This window comes from Crotalus tigris, unplaced genomic scaffold, assembly GCF_016545835.1.
Source record: "Crotalus tigris isolate CLP2741 ecotype Arizona unplaced genomic scaffold, ASM1654583v1 scf7180000024315.672297, whole genome shotgun sequence".
In the NCBI taxonomy this organism is placed as follows: domain Eukaryota; kingdom Metazoa; phylum Chordata; class Lepidosauria; order Squamata; family Viperidae; genus Crotalus; species Crotalus tigris.
This window is the reverse complement of record NW_024100487.1, coordinates 160448-179106: the sequence shown is the minus strand read 5'-3', so window position 1 is coordinate 179106 and position 18659 is coordinate 160448. Positions and strand designations below refer to the sequence as shown.

The window sequence follows — 18659 nt, the reverse complement described above, 5'->3', positions numbered from 1 at the left end:
GCAAAAGGTGGCCTTACTAGGAACTGCTTCCATCCTGAGACAATATTTTTAATACCATCAAACATCCACATCTGCCTATCCCAGGTCCTGGGTAAGGACTCGATAGGTAGACCAAATGCCAAATCCAGTCTGAACATCTGGCTGACTGTGCGATAATCCATAATAATAATAATAATAATAAAGTTGGAGGGGACCTTGGAGGTCATCAAGTCCAACCCCCTGCTCAGGCAGGTAACCCTGTACCATTTCAGACAAATGGCTGTCCAGTCTCTTCTTAGAAACCTCCAGTATTGGAGCATTCACCGCTTCTGGAGGCAGGTTGTTCCACTGGTTAATTGTTCTCAGGAAGTTTCTCCTTAGTTCTAGGTTGCTTCTCTCCTTGATTAGTTTCCATCCATTGCTTCTTGTCCTTATATAATTATTGTTATATAATAAAAGCTCAGTATCCCCAAGGGAGCATAGGCAGAGATGACACAACAGTTGTATCCCACAGCATTCAATATTCTCTTCCATCTCCGGATCGATAAAGGATCTGGCCTTGAAACTGATTCAGCAGAATTTAATGCAGTTCTCCACGAAATGGTCCATTTCTCAATTTCAGTCATCTAAGTGAGGGTAATTCCTTCATCTACGTCGCTGGGATTCCATTTATTTAATCATGTATTTATAGGAAGGCAATGTGAAAAAACGAAGTAGAGGGAAGAGGTAAAAATATCTACTCTCCTTTGTAGGGGCATTTTTTTTAAAAAAATGTGTGAATAGATCAGCTGGAAACACAGGCGTCCTGTGGTGTTCTAATGTTCTTCTCATTATTCCTGACAAATGTCAAGAATAGAAGACTGGAGCTACTAGGAATGGCAATCTAAAAACAGCAGAAGAGCCACATTTTTTTTTCCAGCACGGTCTTAAATCTTCTGCAACAAGAAAGGAAGCTATAGAAGGGGGGAAAAAAAACAAAACAATAACCCTTCCCAAGAAAAGATTGCTCAACAGCGTTATTCAACTTCAGGGTATATAACCACCACCATTGTGGCTCATTCTGAGCTTTCTGCACGAGATTGGTAGTTACCTGTGTTGATGCAAATCTCAAATCTCGCTTCGCTTTGTTCTTGCTTTCAGAGCTATTTGCTCCGGTGTGATCATCCCAAGAAAATAAAAGCAATTAAAATGCAGCAGGGTGGACTGGAAAGAACTAATTGTAGAAATGAAACAGCTTGGCTAAAACAAAGCCAGGGAGAGGTGGAGAGACTTAGAAATTGGAATCCAAGGAGGAAGGATTTTTAATTGAGGTTTGGGAAGCGGCCAAGTTAGTTCTTGTCAGCATCTTCTTATGCATCCCTAAGTGGGAAGTGAGGGATGATATTGCTCCTAAAATTTTCTATCTGGTGCTTTTCCTTTATTTGGGGACTCCGGTGACCGTAACTGCAGGAGAAACGCTAGATGATTAGTAGAGATGAAATGTTTTGGGAGCTGCGGTTTCAAACTACGAAGGTTCAGTGGAAAAGCGGTTCAGAGTCGCTGGAATTGATCCAGGGGAGTTGTGATCTGATCATAAAATTATCCCAGCATTTTGATAAGGAGTGTGAAGTCCTTCATTCCATGAATGCGTTAGTTCTTATTGGGTGGAGCCTTTTGGGAAGGATTCTGGCTTTCCTACCCGTTTCCAGTTTGGAATGCAATCGGATAATAATGCAAATTCAACGCAGATTGCAGAATGCTCGGTGCAGAAAGTTCAGCTTTTCTTGGCTTTGCAGACCGGCCCAGTTTGCAAACGGGAAGAAACGGATTACGACATTACTTTTTCATTCCTGCAGTTCACTGCGGAAGGTTGCTAAACAAGACAGGTGCTTAAAGAGGAGCGCCTGTGCTGGCTGTTCTACAGTGGGGGAACAGGGAAATCAAGTCTCATAACTGGAAACAATACGTGTGTAGACGTTTGTCTTGAGGGTTTAAGACGAAGAGGCCTTCCTGCTAAAAAAGAACTGGAGGAAGGTGGGATTTGAGGGGAAAATTGACAAAACCAGGGAAAAGTTAACAATGGACTAGATGGGGAAGGACAAAGGGGAAGGGAAGGGGAAAGGGCAAAAGGTGAAGGGAAGGGGAAGGGGAAAGGGAAGAGGAAGAGGAAGGGAGAGAGAAAGGAGAAGGGGAAGAGGAAGAGGAAGGTGCAGGGAAAGAAGGGAAAGAAGGGAAAGGAAAGGAAGATAGAAGAAGGGAAGGGAGATAGACGAAAGGAAAGGAAAGGAAAGGAAAGGAAGATAGAAGAAGGGAAGGGAGATAGACGAAAGGAAAGGAAAGGAAAGGAAAAGAAGGGAAAGGAAAGGAAAGGAAGATAGAAGAAGGGAAGAGAGATAAATGAAAAGAAAGGATAGGAAAGGAAAGGAAAGGAAGATAGAAGAAGGGAAGGGAGATAGACGAAAGGAAAGGAAAGGAAAGGAAGATAGAAGAAGGGAAGGGAGATAGACGAAAGGAAAGGAAAGGATAGGAAAGGAAAGGAAAGGAAGATAGAAGAAGGGAAGGGAGATAGACGAAAGGAAAGGAAAGGATAGGAAAGGAAAGGAAAGGAAGATAGAAGAAGGGAAGGGAGATAGATGAAAGGAAAGGATAGGAAAGGAAAGGAAAGGAAGATAGAAGAAGGGAAGGGAGATAGATGAAAGGAAAGGAAAGGAAAGGAAGATAGAAGAAGGGAAGGGAGATAGACGAAAGGAAAGGAAAGGAAAGGAAGATAGAAGAAGGGAAGGGAGATAGACGAAAGGAAAGGATAGGAAAGGAAAGGAAAGGAAGATAGAAGAAGGGAAGGGAGATAGATGAAAGGAAAGGATAGGAAAGGAAAGGAAAGGAAGATAGAAGAAGGGAAGGGAGATAGATGAAAGGAAAGGAAAGGAAAGGAAGAAGGGAAGGGAGATAGATGAAAGGAAAGGAAAGGAAAGGAAGATAGAAGAAGGGAAGGGAGATAGACGAAAGGAAAGGAAAGGATAGGAAAGGAAGATAGAAGAAGGGAAGGGAGATAGACGAAAGGAAAGGAAAGGATAGGAAAGGAAAGGAAAGGAAGATAGAAGAAGGGAAGGGAGATAGACGAAAGGAAAGGAAAGGAAAGGAAGATAGAAGAAGGGAAGGGAGATAGACGAAAGGAAAGGAAAGGATAGGAAAGGAAAGGAAAGGAAGATAGAAGAAGGGAAGGGAGATAGACGAAAGGAAAGGAAAGGAAAGGAAGATAGAAGAAGGGAAGGGAGATAGACGAAAGGAAAGGAAAGGAAAGGAAGATAGAAGAAGGGAAGGGAGATAGACGAAAGGAAAGGATAGGAAAGGAAAGGAAAGGAAGAGAGAAGAAGGGAAGGGAGATAGATGAAAGGAAAGGAAAGGAAAGGAAAGGAAAGGAAAGGAAGAGAGAAGAAGGGAAGAGAGATAGACGAAAGGAAAGGAAAGGAAAGGGGAGGAATGGGGAAGAGGAAGGGGAAGAGGAAGGGGAGGAATGGGAAAGAGAAAGGGGAAGAGGAAAAGGAAGGGGAAGAGGAAGGTGCAGGGAAAGGAGAAGGGAAAGGAAGGGAAGGGAATGGACACCAAGTTGGACCTTAACAGAATAACAGAGCTGGAAGGGACCTTGAAGGTCTTCTAATACAAGCTTGACACCTCATGAAGTCTTTGGCTTTCCTCTAGGATCATTCCCCCCACCCCAAAAAAAACATTTCAGACTAACCTAAGGGCCCAAGGACTGCTTAGCATTTTCCTATTCCAGAAGTCCTCAGGGCTGACCTTGCTTAGCCTTTGAACACCAGCCAGATGAATCACCGGCCTGCTATGTGCTGAGACATCCAGTCCAGGAGAGCAGTGGAGACACATTCTTGTGGATGAGAAGCTTCCCACCAGGCAAAGTTGAAGATGCCACACTCCATTGTTTTAAGAATGGACGGGAGCCCGTCTCCCCAAACAAACGAGGAGCTGTCACCTGCCTTTTGGGTGTGGAGCAAATGAGAAGGCTATATAGCCCTGCCCCATCCCTTGTCTCTTCAAAGAGTCCCAAAGACAGTCTTGAAATAGTTTAGCTGCTTGAATGTTGCTGGGCTTTTTTTTTTCTTTTCTTCCCCTCCCCATCCCCTTAAAATAATGTTTCTAATTCTCTGGCAGTCACGCTGACACCCCTATCGTTCTGTTTCGTGAGTGGACTTTTCCCAGGCTGCCTCAAGCAACGCAATGATTTTAATTCTTTCTGCAGCTTAGAAAAGAGCAGTTAGCTAGACACCCCTCTGAGCGGTATTTGGAGTTCTGTCACCTTTTACTTCTACTATTGCTGCTCTTCTAGCATGTTGCATGTAAGTATATGCACACCAGTGTCTGTCAGGGCTGGTTGGTCTTGGAACTTGGTGGGATCTAGGATTGTCCTATCACGGGAATACGAAGGGTGGAGGAGAAACCCTAAATCAGGGGTCTTCAAACTTGGCCCTTTGATGATTTGTGGACTTCAACACTCCCAGAATTCCTCAGCCAGGCACGCTGGCTGAGAAATTCTGGGAGTTGAAGTCCACAACTCATAAAAAGGTCAAGTTTGAAGACCCCTCCCAGAATTCCTCAGCCAGGCACGCAGGCTGAGGAATTCTGGGAGTTGAAGTCCACAAGTCATAAAAGGGTCAAGTTTGAAGACCCCTCCCAGAATTCCTCAGCCAGGCACGCTGGCTGAGGAATTCTGGGAGTTGAAGTCTACAAGTCATAAAAGGGCCAAGGTTGAAGACCCCTGTCTTAAATCTAACAAACAAAATGAAGACTGGCTGAGGAATTCTGGGAGTTGAAGTCCACAAGTCATAAAAGGGCCAGGTTTGAAGACCCCTGTCTTAAATCTAACAAACAAAATGGAGGCTGGCTGAGGAATTCTGGGAATTGAAGTCCACAGGTCATAAAAGAGCCAAGGTTGAAGACCCCTGCCCTAAATGTTCAGGTTCCAGAAGTGCTTTTCAAAAGGCAACTGGACTTTCTTGGGTTTCCCCCCCCCTTGAAAACGTTTCACTTCTCATCCAAGAAGCTTCTTCAGTTCTGAAGAAAACATTTGAAACATTTGAAGAAAACGTTTCCTTGAACACATTTCACTTCTCATCTAAGAAGCTTGTTCAGTTCTGAAGCTTCTTGGGTGAGAAGTGGGATGTTTTCAAGGAAAAAAAGAAAGTCCGGTTGCCTTTTGAAAAAGCACCCTTGGGTCAACCATGACCTGTATGACTGAGAATCTCCATGGACACCTAGATGTTCATCTGCAGCAATGACCTTGCCTGTGACTTTCGTTGGTTACTGAACTACTGACGATACCAAGCATTTTCAATTCTCACCAATTAATGTGCCAGATTTCTTGCTTTGGGCTTTCTAGATTTGTTTTTGAAGCCATCATGCACAGATTCTGAAGTGATGGCAGTCAAAGCTCCAGCCCTATGTATCATGTCCACAGCTCATCCTTCATCATTGAGCAGTGGCTTGCCTGGAAGATGATTATCTGGAGTTGATGCCCTAGCAAATGCTTCCCTGTTTTCTACCATGCTCTTCAATATGGCTAGATAGATAGATAGATAGATAGATAGATAGATAGATAGATAGATAGATAGATAGGTGGGTGGGTGGGTGGGTGGGTGGGTGGGTGGGTGGGTGGGTGGGTGGGAGGGTGGATAGGTAGATGGATTAATGGATTGATAAGTAGGTAGCTTGATTGATAGGTAGGTAGGTAGCTTGATAGATAGGTGGGTAGCTTGATTGATAGGTGGGTAGTTTCATTGATAGGTAGTTTGATAGATTTGATAGGTTTTGTTGTTAGTTGCGAAGTCGTGTCCAACCCATTGTGACCCCATGGACAATGTTCCTCCAGGCCTTCCTGTCCTCTACCATTTTCTGGAGTCCATTTAAGCTCATGCCTACTGCTTCCGGAACTCCATCCAGCCACCTCATTCTTTGTAGCTTGATAGATTGATAGAGGGATGATAAATGTCTCTCTCTCTCTCTCTCTCCCTCTCTCTGTGTGTGTGTGTGTGTGTGAGAGAGAGAGAGAGAGAGAGAGAGAGAGAGAGAGAGAGAGATTTAAATTTCTATGCTAGCCATCTCCTCTACAGAGTGATTCTGTATGGCTTACAAATCATATTACAGAAGTTACTTTCCTATGTGCAAACCACCTCTTTATTTTTCAGTGATGTTATCTCTCCCAATATAACTGTGTGTTTTGTTTTGTTTTTGTCATATCTTTTTGCACAGACTATCTCAAAATCAGAAAGCCAGTTTTGTGCAGTGGTGAAGGCAGCAGGCTGGACACCAGGAGACTGTGATATGCCTTAGGCATGCAGCCAACTGGGTGACTTTAGCTAGTATTGGCTGTAGGAAGGAGCCAAGAAAAAACCACGCCCCAAAAGCTGGCCAAGAAAACTACAGGATTAATCCAGGCAGTAGCCAGGAGTTGACACTGATCCAGAGGAAAAATACAGTTCAGCTATTTTATATCTTTCCTGTATAGATTTTCACGTACATATTAAACAGTATATTTCTTAATTAGATCCTGAATGATGTCTTGATGTTGTCTTATGTTTAAGCAGCATCTTTAAAAAGCAACCATCTATATACAAGCTTTCCTATAGTACCCACCAAAACATAAGGTGGGGACGGAATGATCTGTGTTAGGACAATAAATTGCTTCACTTGGAGTTCTCTCTTAACAATGAACGTTGGAGCGTAGAATCAATAATGGAAATTTTTGAAGGCATGACTTTGGACACAGTAACATCTAAAGGATGGAATTGTGCATTGTGATATCGTGATGCAAGCTGCTCAAGTAAGTCGGGATGGAGTTTGCATTGTTAGTTTATATTGTACATTTTCTATCCCCACTCCTTGCTATGGACACCTCTGGAAAGGCAAGTTAGGAAAAGAAGCAACAGTCTTGTGCCTCTTCTAAGGAGAACAACCTAGCGACAATGTGATTTAAGTGGGAATTGTTGGAAGCTGTGTGGTTGAGAATTCTTGAGAGCTAGAATATGAACTGAGCTGGGACTAATGAAGAGTATGTCTACAGTAGTGGCCAAAATTGTGGAAACTTTTTGGGAAAAGTGTACAGTAGAAATGCCAACTTTGGTTAAGTTTCCACCCATTTTTCTTCTAATTTCTTTATAACTGTAGCCTTGTTCACTTAATAATACTATTTTACATCGCTTTTGGGGTGACCAGTCAACTCTTTGCACCATTACTTTAATTTGTTTATGTTTTACAAGTTCACTAAATGAAAGAACACAAAAAAACCCAACCAACTTGATAGCAATCACATAACATACTGACAAATGTCCTCCTCTCAGCTTCAATACATGACATCAATATCTGAATTCTACTGTGATCTGATTGGCTCATTGCCAAAACAAGATGACACCTGATTGGCTCTCTAAACACTCAATGCTCATTGGCTACAGTCAGATGAAGGAAAGCTACCCGATATCAACCTAAGCAAATTGTGCTTCCTTTTTCTGGTTATTTGGCTACAACCTTTCATAGAATACAGATAATTGAACAAACTTTGTTGCGTTACATTCTTGATTAAATCATCTTTCCATCGATATATAATTTTATGGTACTACTCCCAAAAAAGTGGTGTTATTAGCCCTCAAACCTCAAAAATACACTTTTCCCAAAAGGTTTCCACAATTTTGGCCACTACTGTATTTATTGGGGGGAGGGCATGGTGGGCTAGAGGTTAAGACACTGTGCTTGTTAAGTGGAAGGTTGGCAGTTCGAGACCCAAGTACTGTATGATGGGGTGAGCTCCCGTTCCTTGCTCCAGCTCCTGTCCACCTGGCAGTTCGAAAGCATGCAAATGCGAGTAGATCAAGGTAACAGTGTTCTCTGAACCTCAGTGTATAGTCATGCCAACCACATTCCATGGAAATGTATTCGGACAATGCTGGCTCCCTCGGCGAGTAGGAAATGGAGATGAACACTGCCCCTTAGAGTTGGACATGAATGGACATGTTTTTCATGTCTGTATATATGAGCTCCCAGATCACCACAGACGGGGACTGCAGTCAAGAAATTAAAAGATGGTTGCTCCTGGGGAAAAAAGCTATGGCAAATCTAGACAGCATACTAGAAAGCAGAGACATCACCCTGCCAACAAAAGTGTGTTTAGTCAAGGCCATGGTTTTCCCAGTTGCAATGAATGACTGTGAAAGTTGGACCATAAGAAAGGCTGAGTGCCAAAGAATGGAGGCCTTTGAACTCTGGTGCTGGAGAAGACTCCTGCGAGTCCCCTGGACCGCAAGGCGTTCAAACCGGTCAGTCCTAGAGGAGATCAACCCCAACCGCTCCTTAGAAGGCCAGATCCTGAAGTTGAAACTCAAGCACTTTGGTTACCTAATGAGAAGGAAGGACTCACTGGAGAAGAGCCTGATGCTGGGAAAGACGGAGGGCAAGAGAAGAAGGGGACGACAGAGAATGAGGTGGCTGGATGGAGTCCCTGAAGCAGCAGGCGTGAGCTTCAATGGACTCCAGAAGATGGTAGAGGACCGGAAGGCCTGGAGGAACATTGTCCATGGGGTCGCGAGGGGTCAGACACGACTTCGCAACTAACAACAACAACAAGCCAAGTACAATATTCTAGTTACAAATCCTATCCTTCCAGTTATAATAATACTTTTATTTCTAACAGTTATCTATTTTCTTAGCCATATTCAAACCTCTGTTTAGTAGTATAACATCCCATCTAATGGGCACTGAAAAAAGTGGTTTATGACCGTTTTTCACACTTGCGACCATTGCCGCATCCCTGGGGTCACGTGATCAAAATTCAGATGCTTGGCAACTGGCTTACATCTATGATGGTTGCAGCATCCTGGGGGGGGGGTCACCTGATCCCCTTTTGTGACCGTATGACATGCAAAGTCAACGGGGGAAGACCAGATTCCGTTAAACAACCATGCCACTCACTTAAAAACTGGAGTGATTCACTTAACAATTGTGGCAACAGAGATCGTAAAACGGGGCAAAACTCCACCGTCTCGCTTAGGGACAGAAATTTGAGGCTCAACTTGTGGTTGTAAGTTGAGGACTGCCTGCATTCGTGTTCCCACACATTCACCTTATAGGAATCAGCAAATCCGAACACCAAGAATATACTCTTTGGAATAATAGATCTTCCTTCTTTTCTCTTTCTTCCTCTTGGTCTGTTTCTGTCTTTTTTTTTTACTATTTTTTCTATTTTCTTATTTTTTTATTATTATTATTAGGCATGATAATTAATTTGTGGAGGTATAGTGAGAAAAATATTGTAATAATGGAAGAGATGAAATTAACAAATGAAGAATTACTGAATAAGAAAGAGAATATACTGTAGTTAAGAAATGTAAGAATGTAATGATGGAAATAATATGTATAAATTAGAGAAGTTAGGGACATCCAAATGGTAAATAATATGTCTGTCTAAGGCAGGGGTAGGCAACCTTGGCTCTTTTATGACTCATGGACTTCAACTCCCAGAATTCCTGAGCCAGCATGGGGGAACTATGGCCCCTTCATGACTCGTGGACTTCAACTCCCAGAATTCCTAAGCCAGCATGGCTCAGTTTGGAAACCTCCCCCTTTCCCCTCAGTGTGGCTGGCTCAGGAATTCTGGGAGTTGAAGTCCACGAGTCATAAAAGAGCCAAGGTTGCCTACCCCTGGTCTAAGGCTAAGTTGGATATGGTATTTGGAAATTAATAATAGCTGAAAACAGGATTTTGATTTATATAGGTAATGGGTTGCTGATAACTTCTATTGATTAATGGAATTTTTATTTGGGAATGTATTAACGAATGAATTTTATTTAGAAATGTATTGATTTGACTATATTATGTTAACTGATAGAGAGGGAAATTTTAAGGAGTATTATTTGAGCCGTATATTTATGATGTTATTATATTCAACTGATTACCCTATTTCCACATTGGCTTTTAAGTTTCTTGGTGCAAAAATGGAAAAACCAATAAAATTGTTTGAAGAAAAAAAAGAATCCGAACACGTAGGAAAATGTATCCTAGCAAGGGAAGAGTGAAAGAACATCTGTTTTCAGTATGCGGGGTGGAAAAATGCAAAACAAAATGGACTCTGATTAGCAATTTCCCAGCAGATTGTAGATTGGGTGGAGCATCATCGGGCAGATCATATCAGCAAAATGCAGGTCGGGACATGACGGTCTATGTAGATAAGATTGCTCTTAGTTCAGAATCGAGAACGGTCTGGAGAACAAGCCAATGACTGCTTGTGCCTTTTTAAAAGAATCTGAGCACAATCTTGTCTCCCTCCCTTAACATTTAACTCGTGATAAGCAAAAGATAGCCGTGATTGTTCTAGATGGCCGTGGCAATGTTTCCTGCTCCAGGTGAGGGGAGGAATGACCTTCATTTTCTGACCTGCCATCTGAACTGAAGGCTGAAGGAGACCTTGACAGAAGGCATTGTTGTCTTATCTCAAAGGAACACAAGCAAGCCTACAAGCTTACGATGGTGGATAACAGTGCAATGCAACTGCGACCATCCCAAGCTAAAAATGAATGTGAATGTAGAATAACATGGTGAATAGATCAAAATATATTGTACCTCATAGTGAAGTAGCTGAGGTCTCAATAGATCCGTCCGTCCATCCATCCATCCATCCATCCATCCATCCATCCATCCATCCACACACATACACACTCACACACTCACAATCTGTCTGTCTGTCTGTCTGTCTAGCTATCTAGCTATCTAGCTATCCAACCACATATACACACACATACATCCATCATCCATCTATCTATCTATCTATCTATCTATCTATCTATCTATCTATCTATCTATCTATCTTTTTCCATCTTCTATCCTCTGTCTTCTATTTTCTATCGATCTTCTAATCTTCTGCCTTCTAATAATAATAATAATAATAATAACAATAATAATAATAATAATAAAGTTGGAAGGGACCTTGGAGGTCATCTAGTCCAACCCCCTCCTCAGGCAGGAAACCCTGCACCATTTCGCACAAATGGCTGTCCAGTCTCTTCTTAAAAACATCTTAAATCTTCTGTCAGTATTAGTAAGATAATAGTATTCCAGTGCAGTAATACTCAAACAATGCAGGTACATGTTTCTTCTAATGAAGAACGAAGTAACAGCTAATGAAAAGCATTTGTAAACATGCATTTGAAACCAGGGAAAAAGACTTTTGTTCAATCTTTGCTCTTTAGAGGAGTGGGAGGTTCGTGTGTTTGGCTGGAAACCAAATTTAGAAGGGGTCAAACAAAGAATGTAATCAAGCCTTTCTAGCTAATAGTTGCAATTAATTTCCTCCCCTCTGATACTTCTTGACCAAAATGTGGATGTATTTCATGAAGAAAAAGACCATTCAGCCAGAAATTATTGCTGACTTTTGAATACACACATGGAGAGAGAGAGAGAGAGAGAGAGAGAGAGAGAGAGAGAGAGAGAGAGAGAGAGAGAGAGAGAGAAATTGAGTTCATTTTGGTATTCCTTGGCTTATGAGCATTTTTAACAACCATTCAAAGTTACAACAATGCTGAAAAAATGTTATTTATGCCTATTTCTCACATTTATGGCTGATACAGCATCCCCAGGGTCACGTGATCACAATTTGGATGCTTGATAGCCCACATGGATTTGCAATGATTGCAGTTTCCCAGGGTCACATGGCTGTGGCCTTGCCAGGGAGCTTCTGACAAACCAAGTCAATGGGGGGGGGGGAAGCTGGATTCAGTTAATGACCCTGTGATTCCCTTGACCACAATGATTTGCTGAATGTATGTGGCAAAAAAAAAATAAGTTTGCAAAATCAAGCATGACTCCCTGAAGCAGTGTTTCTCAACCTTGACCATTTTAAGGCGTGTGGACTTCAACTCCCAGAATTCTGGGAGTTAAAGTCCACATGCCTTAAAATGGTCAAGGTTGAGAAATACTGCCCTGAAGGACCATTTTGCTCTACAATGAAAGTTCTGCTCCCAGTTGTGTTTGTAAGTCAAGCACTGTCTACAAACCGAAATTGTTCTTATCTGTTTAGCCAAGCTTCAGTTGCGTTGACTCTGCATGTTTGCTATTATCTCTTTTGAAAGTCTGCTTAGGTCTCCGGGATCCATATTTTGAGGGAACTTCAGAATAAGAGAACTGTAAGAGGTCAAAGGAGCAGAGAGAAGCAGCTGTAACACCCGGCGAAGGTGTGAGGAAGCATGTGGTGTAATCAAAGTTGTGCCTTCCTGACAGTGGCAACCGTCGGAGCACTGCTCGCCATCCTCGGAGGAGTTTTGATCCCAGTTGGAAATAACATTATGGAGAAGAAAGTTAAAAAGGTAAGAGTCATCCATCATTCCTTTTATTTCTGCATCGTTTCTCCCACTTTCTTCTCAACACTGAATTGAACTGAATTATGAAGGTCCTTTCCACTTCTGCTATTCTGTTATTCTGTTATTGTTTGCAAAGCCACACACCACCTTGAGCTACAAAAGAGAGGCAGACATAAATTACCCAGGAGGTTTTTGTGGCAGATGGGGGCACCTCATTCTACCATCATTTCACCCTGACTATCTTCCAATTCTCTTGCAAATATGACAAACATCCTTACAGTATTTCTTCTTAGATCTCACCAAGCTAGAACATTAAACAGTGTTCAAAGAACAATCTCTGTGAACATAATTTAAAATTACACATCAAAGTCGTATATCCAGTTAAACAGCCTCTTGGAAAAATTTAGCTCGCGAAATCACCAAACACTTGTTTATGGTTGACCAGGTGTAACTTGGTTTCTGTTCTCTTGTTTAGCAATTACTCCAGTTCTCCTTTTGAACCAAGCACTTAAGGGATAATTAAGACATAATGGCTGAATCTGCATATTTTTCTGCAGCCACGCGTGGTTGTTTTGCTTGTAAGCTTAGTCATTGAGAAGTCATGATCTCGTGCTTCAACTTTTCCAATCTTGAAGGCAACAATCTTGGAAGAAAACAACAATTATGAAGTAGGATTAGAACAAAAGGAATTTGCATTGTAAAGTGGTATTAACACTTCATGTGATCTTAATGATCATCATCATCATCATATCAATAAGGGGGGGGGAGTAGGAAAGATAATAAGAGGGGTAAATAATAACAATACTACAGCCATGCTACATGGCAAATACACATAGACATTAGACAGTCCTGTGTGAGAATTATATGATCAGCAGAGTGATGGCATGGGGGAATAGTAATAGCAATAGCACTTAGACTTATATACCACTTCATAGTGCTTTTACAGCCGTCTCTAAGTGGTTCACAGAGGCAGCCTATTGACCCCAACAATCTGGGTCCTCATTTTACCGACCTCGGAAGGATGGAAGGCTGAGTCAACCTTGAGCCAGTAAGAATGGAACTGCCAAATTGCTGGCAGCTGGGAGTCAGCTGAAGTAGCCTACAGCACTGCATTCTAACCACTGCACCTCCATGGGATAAGAAAGATAACAATAATACTACAACTGTACAATATGGGTAAATACACGTAGACATAAGACAGTCCTGTGAGAATTAGGTGATCAGCAGAGTGATGGCATGGGGGATAAGAAGGATAATAATAATACTACAGTCGTACAATATGGGTAAATATAAATTTTAAGCATTTTTCTTTATTTTAGAACGCAACTGAGGATACTGTAGGACAGTGTTTCCCAAACTTGACAATTTTAAGGCATGTGGACTTCAACTCCCAGAATTCCACAGCCAGCATTGCTGGCTGTGGAATTCTGGGAGCTGAAGTCCACATGCCTTAAAATTGTCAAGTTTGGGAAACACTGCTGTAGGATCTATCCTACAGTATAATCCAGTTCCAAATAACACAGTAACTTTAGCTGTTGATAATCTTTTCAAATCTAATGTTTTATGGTGAGCTCTAAGCAATGATGCTGATCAGGTGCTTTGTCTCAAAGGAAATTAAAGTAAATGTCTGGTTTTTATTTCTTCTCTCTTCTGCCTCATCTGAGTTAGACCACTTGAATGTTGCATTTCCATGCATGCATTCTGCTTGCGTGGCAAACACTGTTGACGTGTGCTTCTTCTCCAAGAGGCTTCCAATTCCCCAAAGATCTTTGTTACTACCACAATTTCCTCTTGAGCACTTTCAAGCAGCTTTCCAAATTTCCAAGAGCTTCAAAGATCAGATAGGAGCTTAGACCTTTTCTGAACATTTCTTGCAACTGCCGTCGATAGGCAATGTGATCTTGTAATCAGATTCATTATTATTTAAACAGTAGCTTTCAGAGTCTGGCACAACCTCAGCCAAGCAGCCAGAGGGGTTTTCTGAAATGTAGGAAGGCCTCCCTCCCTAGATTAAAATATTCTTTATTCTTAATATGAAAAAGAGGCAGACTATTATATTTCCCCAAAGGGAAAATGGGGAAAAAAATCTTAACAAAGGCAGAAAGCAGCCCCAGTCTTTCTTAACAGCTTCAAGCAGAAGCCTCAAGTCTTTAGAGATGGATATTTGTACCTATTCAGAAAGACTGGGCCAATCTATTCATAAACAAAATGCCTTCAGCCCTCACAGCTGATGAGATTAAGAATTTACAATCCCCCACACAAATTCTAAGGACAGGGCATGTCCTTTAAGACATAATAGGATTAACCCACCCCCATTGACACAAGGCTCACTACATTGCACAAGACCCTGGAGCATCTCAATCAGAAGGTATAAAAATCCACCCACTCTCAACTCCATTTTGTCAGATGTCCCAGAACTGCATGCTGTTGCTGGTTCTGCTCATCAATAAACAGACCTTCTTTCCAAAGCAGCCTCCATTTTATTCCTGACTTGGAGCTGGACCTGATTTTTCTTTCAACATTGTCATTAAAGGAAACCTGTAGAATCTCAGGAAATGCTTCTCTTTCCCCTGTTTTCTTTGGTCAGCTCAACTGCTAAGTGCTCACATTTTTATAAGGTCTTCAGATAATCCGTGAGCTCCAAGGTCCCTTCCACTTCTGCTATTCTGTTATGTTATTGTCAACGCTGCAAATATTGTACATTCTTGCTTTTGACAATATGCAGAATTGTCTGGTAAATGTGGGGTTAATAAAGAGCAGAAGGGGCGTTGGGGGCAAAGCCCGGGAAAGAAAGAGGAAGAAAACATTTGACCTTCACACTAATTGGATAGTGTGAGATATGATGGCTAATTTAGGGAGGGAACATGCTGATAATTTAACTGCTCAGAGGAAGAGAACTTAGATCCTAGCATCCCTCCATTGTGCCTATGCCGACATTTTGTAACAATAAAAGACTTTTAGGAAAATAAATGCCTGGAAGTTCTTTGGAATGTTTCATTAGCCGGAACCACAACAGTTATTCTGTTATTGTTTGCAAGCCACACACTACTTTGAGCTACAAAAGAGAGGCAGATATAAATTACCCAGGAAGTTTTTGTGGCAGATGGGGGCACCCCATTCTACCATCATTTCACCCTGACAAGATCCTTACAGTATTTCTTCTTAGATCTCACCAAGCTAGAACATTAAACAGCATTCATAGAACAATCTCTGTGAACATAATTTAAAATTACACGTCAAAATTGTATATCCAGTAAAACAACCTCTCACAAAAATTTAGCTTGCCAAACCACCAAACACTTGTTTGTGGTTGACCAGGTCTAACTTAGCTTCTGTTCTCTCGTTTAGCAATTACTCCAGTTCTCCTTTTGAACCAAGCGCTTAAGGGATAATTAAGACATAATGGCTGAGTCTGCACATTTTTCTACAGCCACACGTGGTTGTTTTGCTTGTAAACTCAGTCAGTGAGAAATCACAATCTCCTGCTTCAACTTTTCCAATCTTGGAGGCAACAAGGCAACAATCTTGGAAAAAAAAAAACAAGCTAGCAATTTCCTTCCTTTCTCAGCAAGGAAGTAGTTAAAAAAAAACCCTGTTAAAACTGTTTTAAACTGTTAAAAAAATCAAGTTTGACCTTGGTTAGAACAAATAAAATGAATGTAAGCTCTTCTGAATTCAGGAAGTGTGCAAACAATAAGAGCTCTTCGGTCAGGTTAAAAAAAAAGTCAACAGTTGACATAGCCTTGACATGACTGTTGCCATGGTCATTTCATATCTATTGTAAAATACAAATATATTTGCCGCCTGTCATAAATAGCCCACACAGCTGATTCCAGATTAAGGAAATGCCTGCATGGTAGAAAAATTATGGCGCATTCTTAAGTTCGACTTTTGCTAAGATTCATTTTAGTGCAGTTGTCTAGGCTTATCATTTCTATATGCCTACATTCGAATAATCAATTTGTTGCAGGCTGGGCTGGAGGATAACAGAGTAGAACACAACATAGAATAAGAGAATGAGGCCTTGGAGGTCTTCCAGTCCAACCCCCTGCTCAAGCAGGAGATCTTATATTATTACAGATAAATGGCTGTCCAGTCTCTTTTTGAAAGCCTTCAGTGATGGAGCACCCACAATATCTGGAGGCAAGCTGTTCCACTGGTTGATTACTTTCACCATTAGGAAATTTCTCTTGTTCTAGATTGGATCTCTCCTTGGTTAGTTTCCATCCATTCTTTCTTATCTTGCCTTTTGGAGCTCTGGAAAATAATTTGAGCCCCTCGTCTTTTTAGGAGTCCCTCAGATACTGGAACATTGCCATCATGTCTCCCCTAGTCCTTCTTTTCATGCTGAATGAAAGATAATTTTCATGCTGAAAATTATCTTTGGTTTTCTTTTTTTAAATCAAAGGCTAGAAATTTGACCCGGAGAGAGGATGAAGGTTGTTTCTACTAGACCCACTGAGTTTTAGTTATCTCCTTTTCATGCTCCTTTCTAATCTCTGGATTAATCAGAGAGTTATTCCATCCACCCCAATTATACAGGGCATATTTGTGTACATGTGGTCTCCAGGTCTGTTGCACTACAAAGCTAATTATCTCCCACCGCTTGTTCCACAAAACAGCTTGTTCTGGAGTAGGAGTTGATGATGTAGGCAAGCAAAAAGGCTAACCAAGTCCAGACTAAGTGAACCAACGATTCTGACACTGCTAAAATAGTTGCGTAACATCCAGGTAAACAGACAGTAAGAGAGGCACACCTCAGCCCACCTCAGCCCATTTCATGTCCCAGAGGACAGCAGAGATGCTTGTTTTGATCACCAGAGCAGGTGATGGCCACTGGGCCTGATTATCATTGAGAAGGAGGACAATAGAAAATTTCAAAATGGTAAACTTCAATTGGCTGCAGCATCTTGGAATAAAAAAAAAGGCAATGACAAATCACTTACTGAATATACATAGAATATCGGAAGGGACCTTGGACGTCATCTAATCAAACCCCCTTCTCAGACCGGAAACACTATACCATTTCAGACAAATGGGTGTCCAATTTCTTCTTAAAAACTTCCGGACTTGGAGCATTCACAACTTCTGGAGGCAAGTCGTTCCACTGATTAATTGTCCTCATTGTCATGAAATGTCTTCTTAATTCTTATCTCTCTTTGTTAAGCTTCCATCCCTGTTACTTCTTATTCTGCCCTCAGGTGCTTTGGAGATTTGTGAGATCCCTTCAAATATTGGAACGCTGCTACTATGTCAGTTCCTTATATGGCAATCTACAGCAGCGGCCAAAATTGTGGAAACCATTTGGGAAAAGTGTACAGTAGAAATGCCACCTTTGGTTAAGTTTCCACCCATTTTTCTTCTAATTTCTTTATAACTGTAGCCTTGTTCACTTAATAATACTATTTTACATCGCTTTCTGGGCAACCAGTCAACTCTTTGCACTGTGACTTTAAATTTTTTATGTTTTACAAGTTCACTAAATGAAAGAACACACACAAAAAAACCCCAACCAACTTGATAGCAATCACATAACACACTGACCAATGTCCTCCTCTCAAGTTCAATACAGGACATCAATCACTGAATCCTACTGTGATCTGATGGGCTCATGGCCAAAACAAGATGACACCTGATTGGCTCTCTAAACACCCACGCTCATTGGCTACAATCAGATGAAGGAAAGCTACCTGAGATCCACCTAAGCATGTTGTGCTTCCTTTTTCTGGTTATTTGGCTATATCTTTTCATAGAACACAGTACAGATAATTGAACAAACTTTGTTGCATTACATTCTTGATTAAATGATGGAGGTGGAGTGGGGGCGGGACCAGGTTTTGGGCACTTGGTCTCTAAAAGGTTCGCCATCACTGCAGTAGGACATGGGACCATCAGCACACCCACACACAAAAGAAGAAACATGCCCCTCCAGTAATGGAGCTACGGCAGAGCAAGTTCTTCTATAAGCCTTTAGCTAATCCTCTTTTAAAGCCATGCAGATTGTTTAACAAAGCACACCAAGGTGTGATTGCACCGGTTGCCTCCTGTGCATTCCATAGATTAGCAAAACTTTGTTTTGATTGTCTTGACTGTGCGTTTATTCTTTTCATTCTGCAGGAGTATATAGTCATGCCAGGCCCTCCCTCGCTCAACTCCCTGTCCAGCGCTTCTTACCACTGCAACAAGGGATGAAAATTAAGAAATCCCACCTTAGCAAACACCCCATGCTCTGTAATCTCTAAAGAGTAAGACAACCAGGTCACTGTGACATTGTGAATTCAATCAAATATTTGTACCAGCTTTTTAAAGATTTTTTTTCCCCCAGTCACTGCTAATCTGAAGCTTCATAAA

General features: G+C 41.5%; 1 protein-coding gene across 2 annotated transcripts in view; it reads left to right on the top strand.

Moving 5' to 3' along the window:
- LOC120299802 (platelet glycoprotein 4-like) overlaps positions 1–18659 on the top strand; it is a 48968-nt gene that overhangs the window by 7681 nt on the left and 22628 nt on the right. For both annotated transcript variants that reach the window (XM_039325013.1, XM_039325012.1), the window contains exon 2: positions 12081–12314. In XM_039325013.1, the coding sequence (XP_039180947.1) occupies positions 12195–12314 (120 nt within the window). In that variant the 5' untranslated portion in view covers positions 12081–12194. The remainder of the gene's footprint in view (positions 1–12080; positions 12315–18659) is intronic.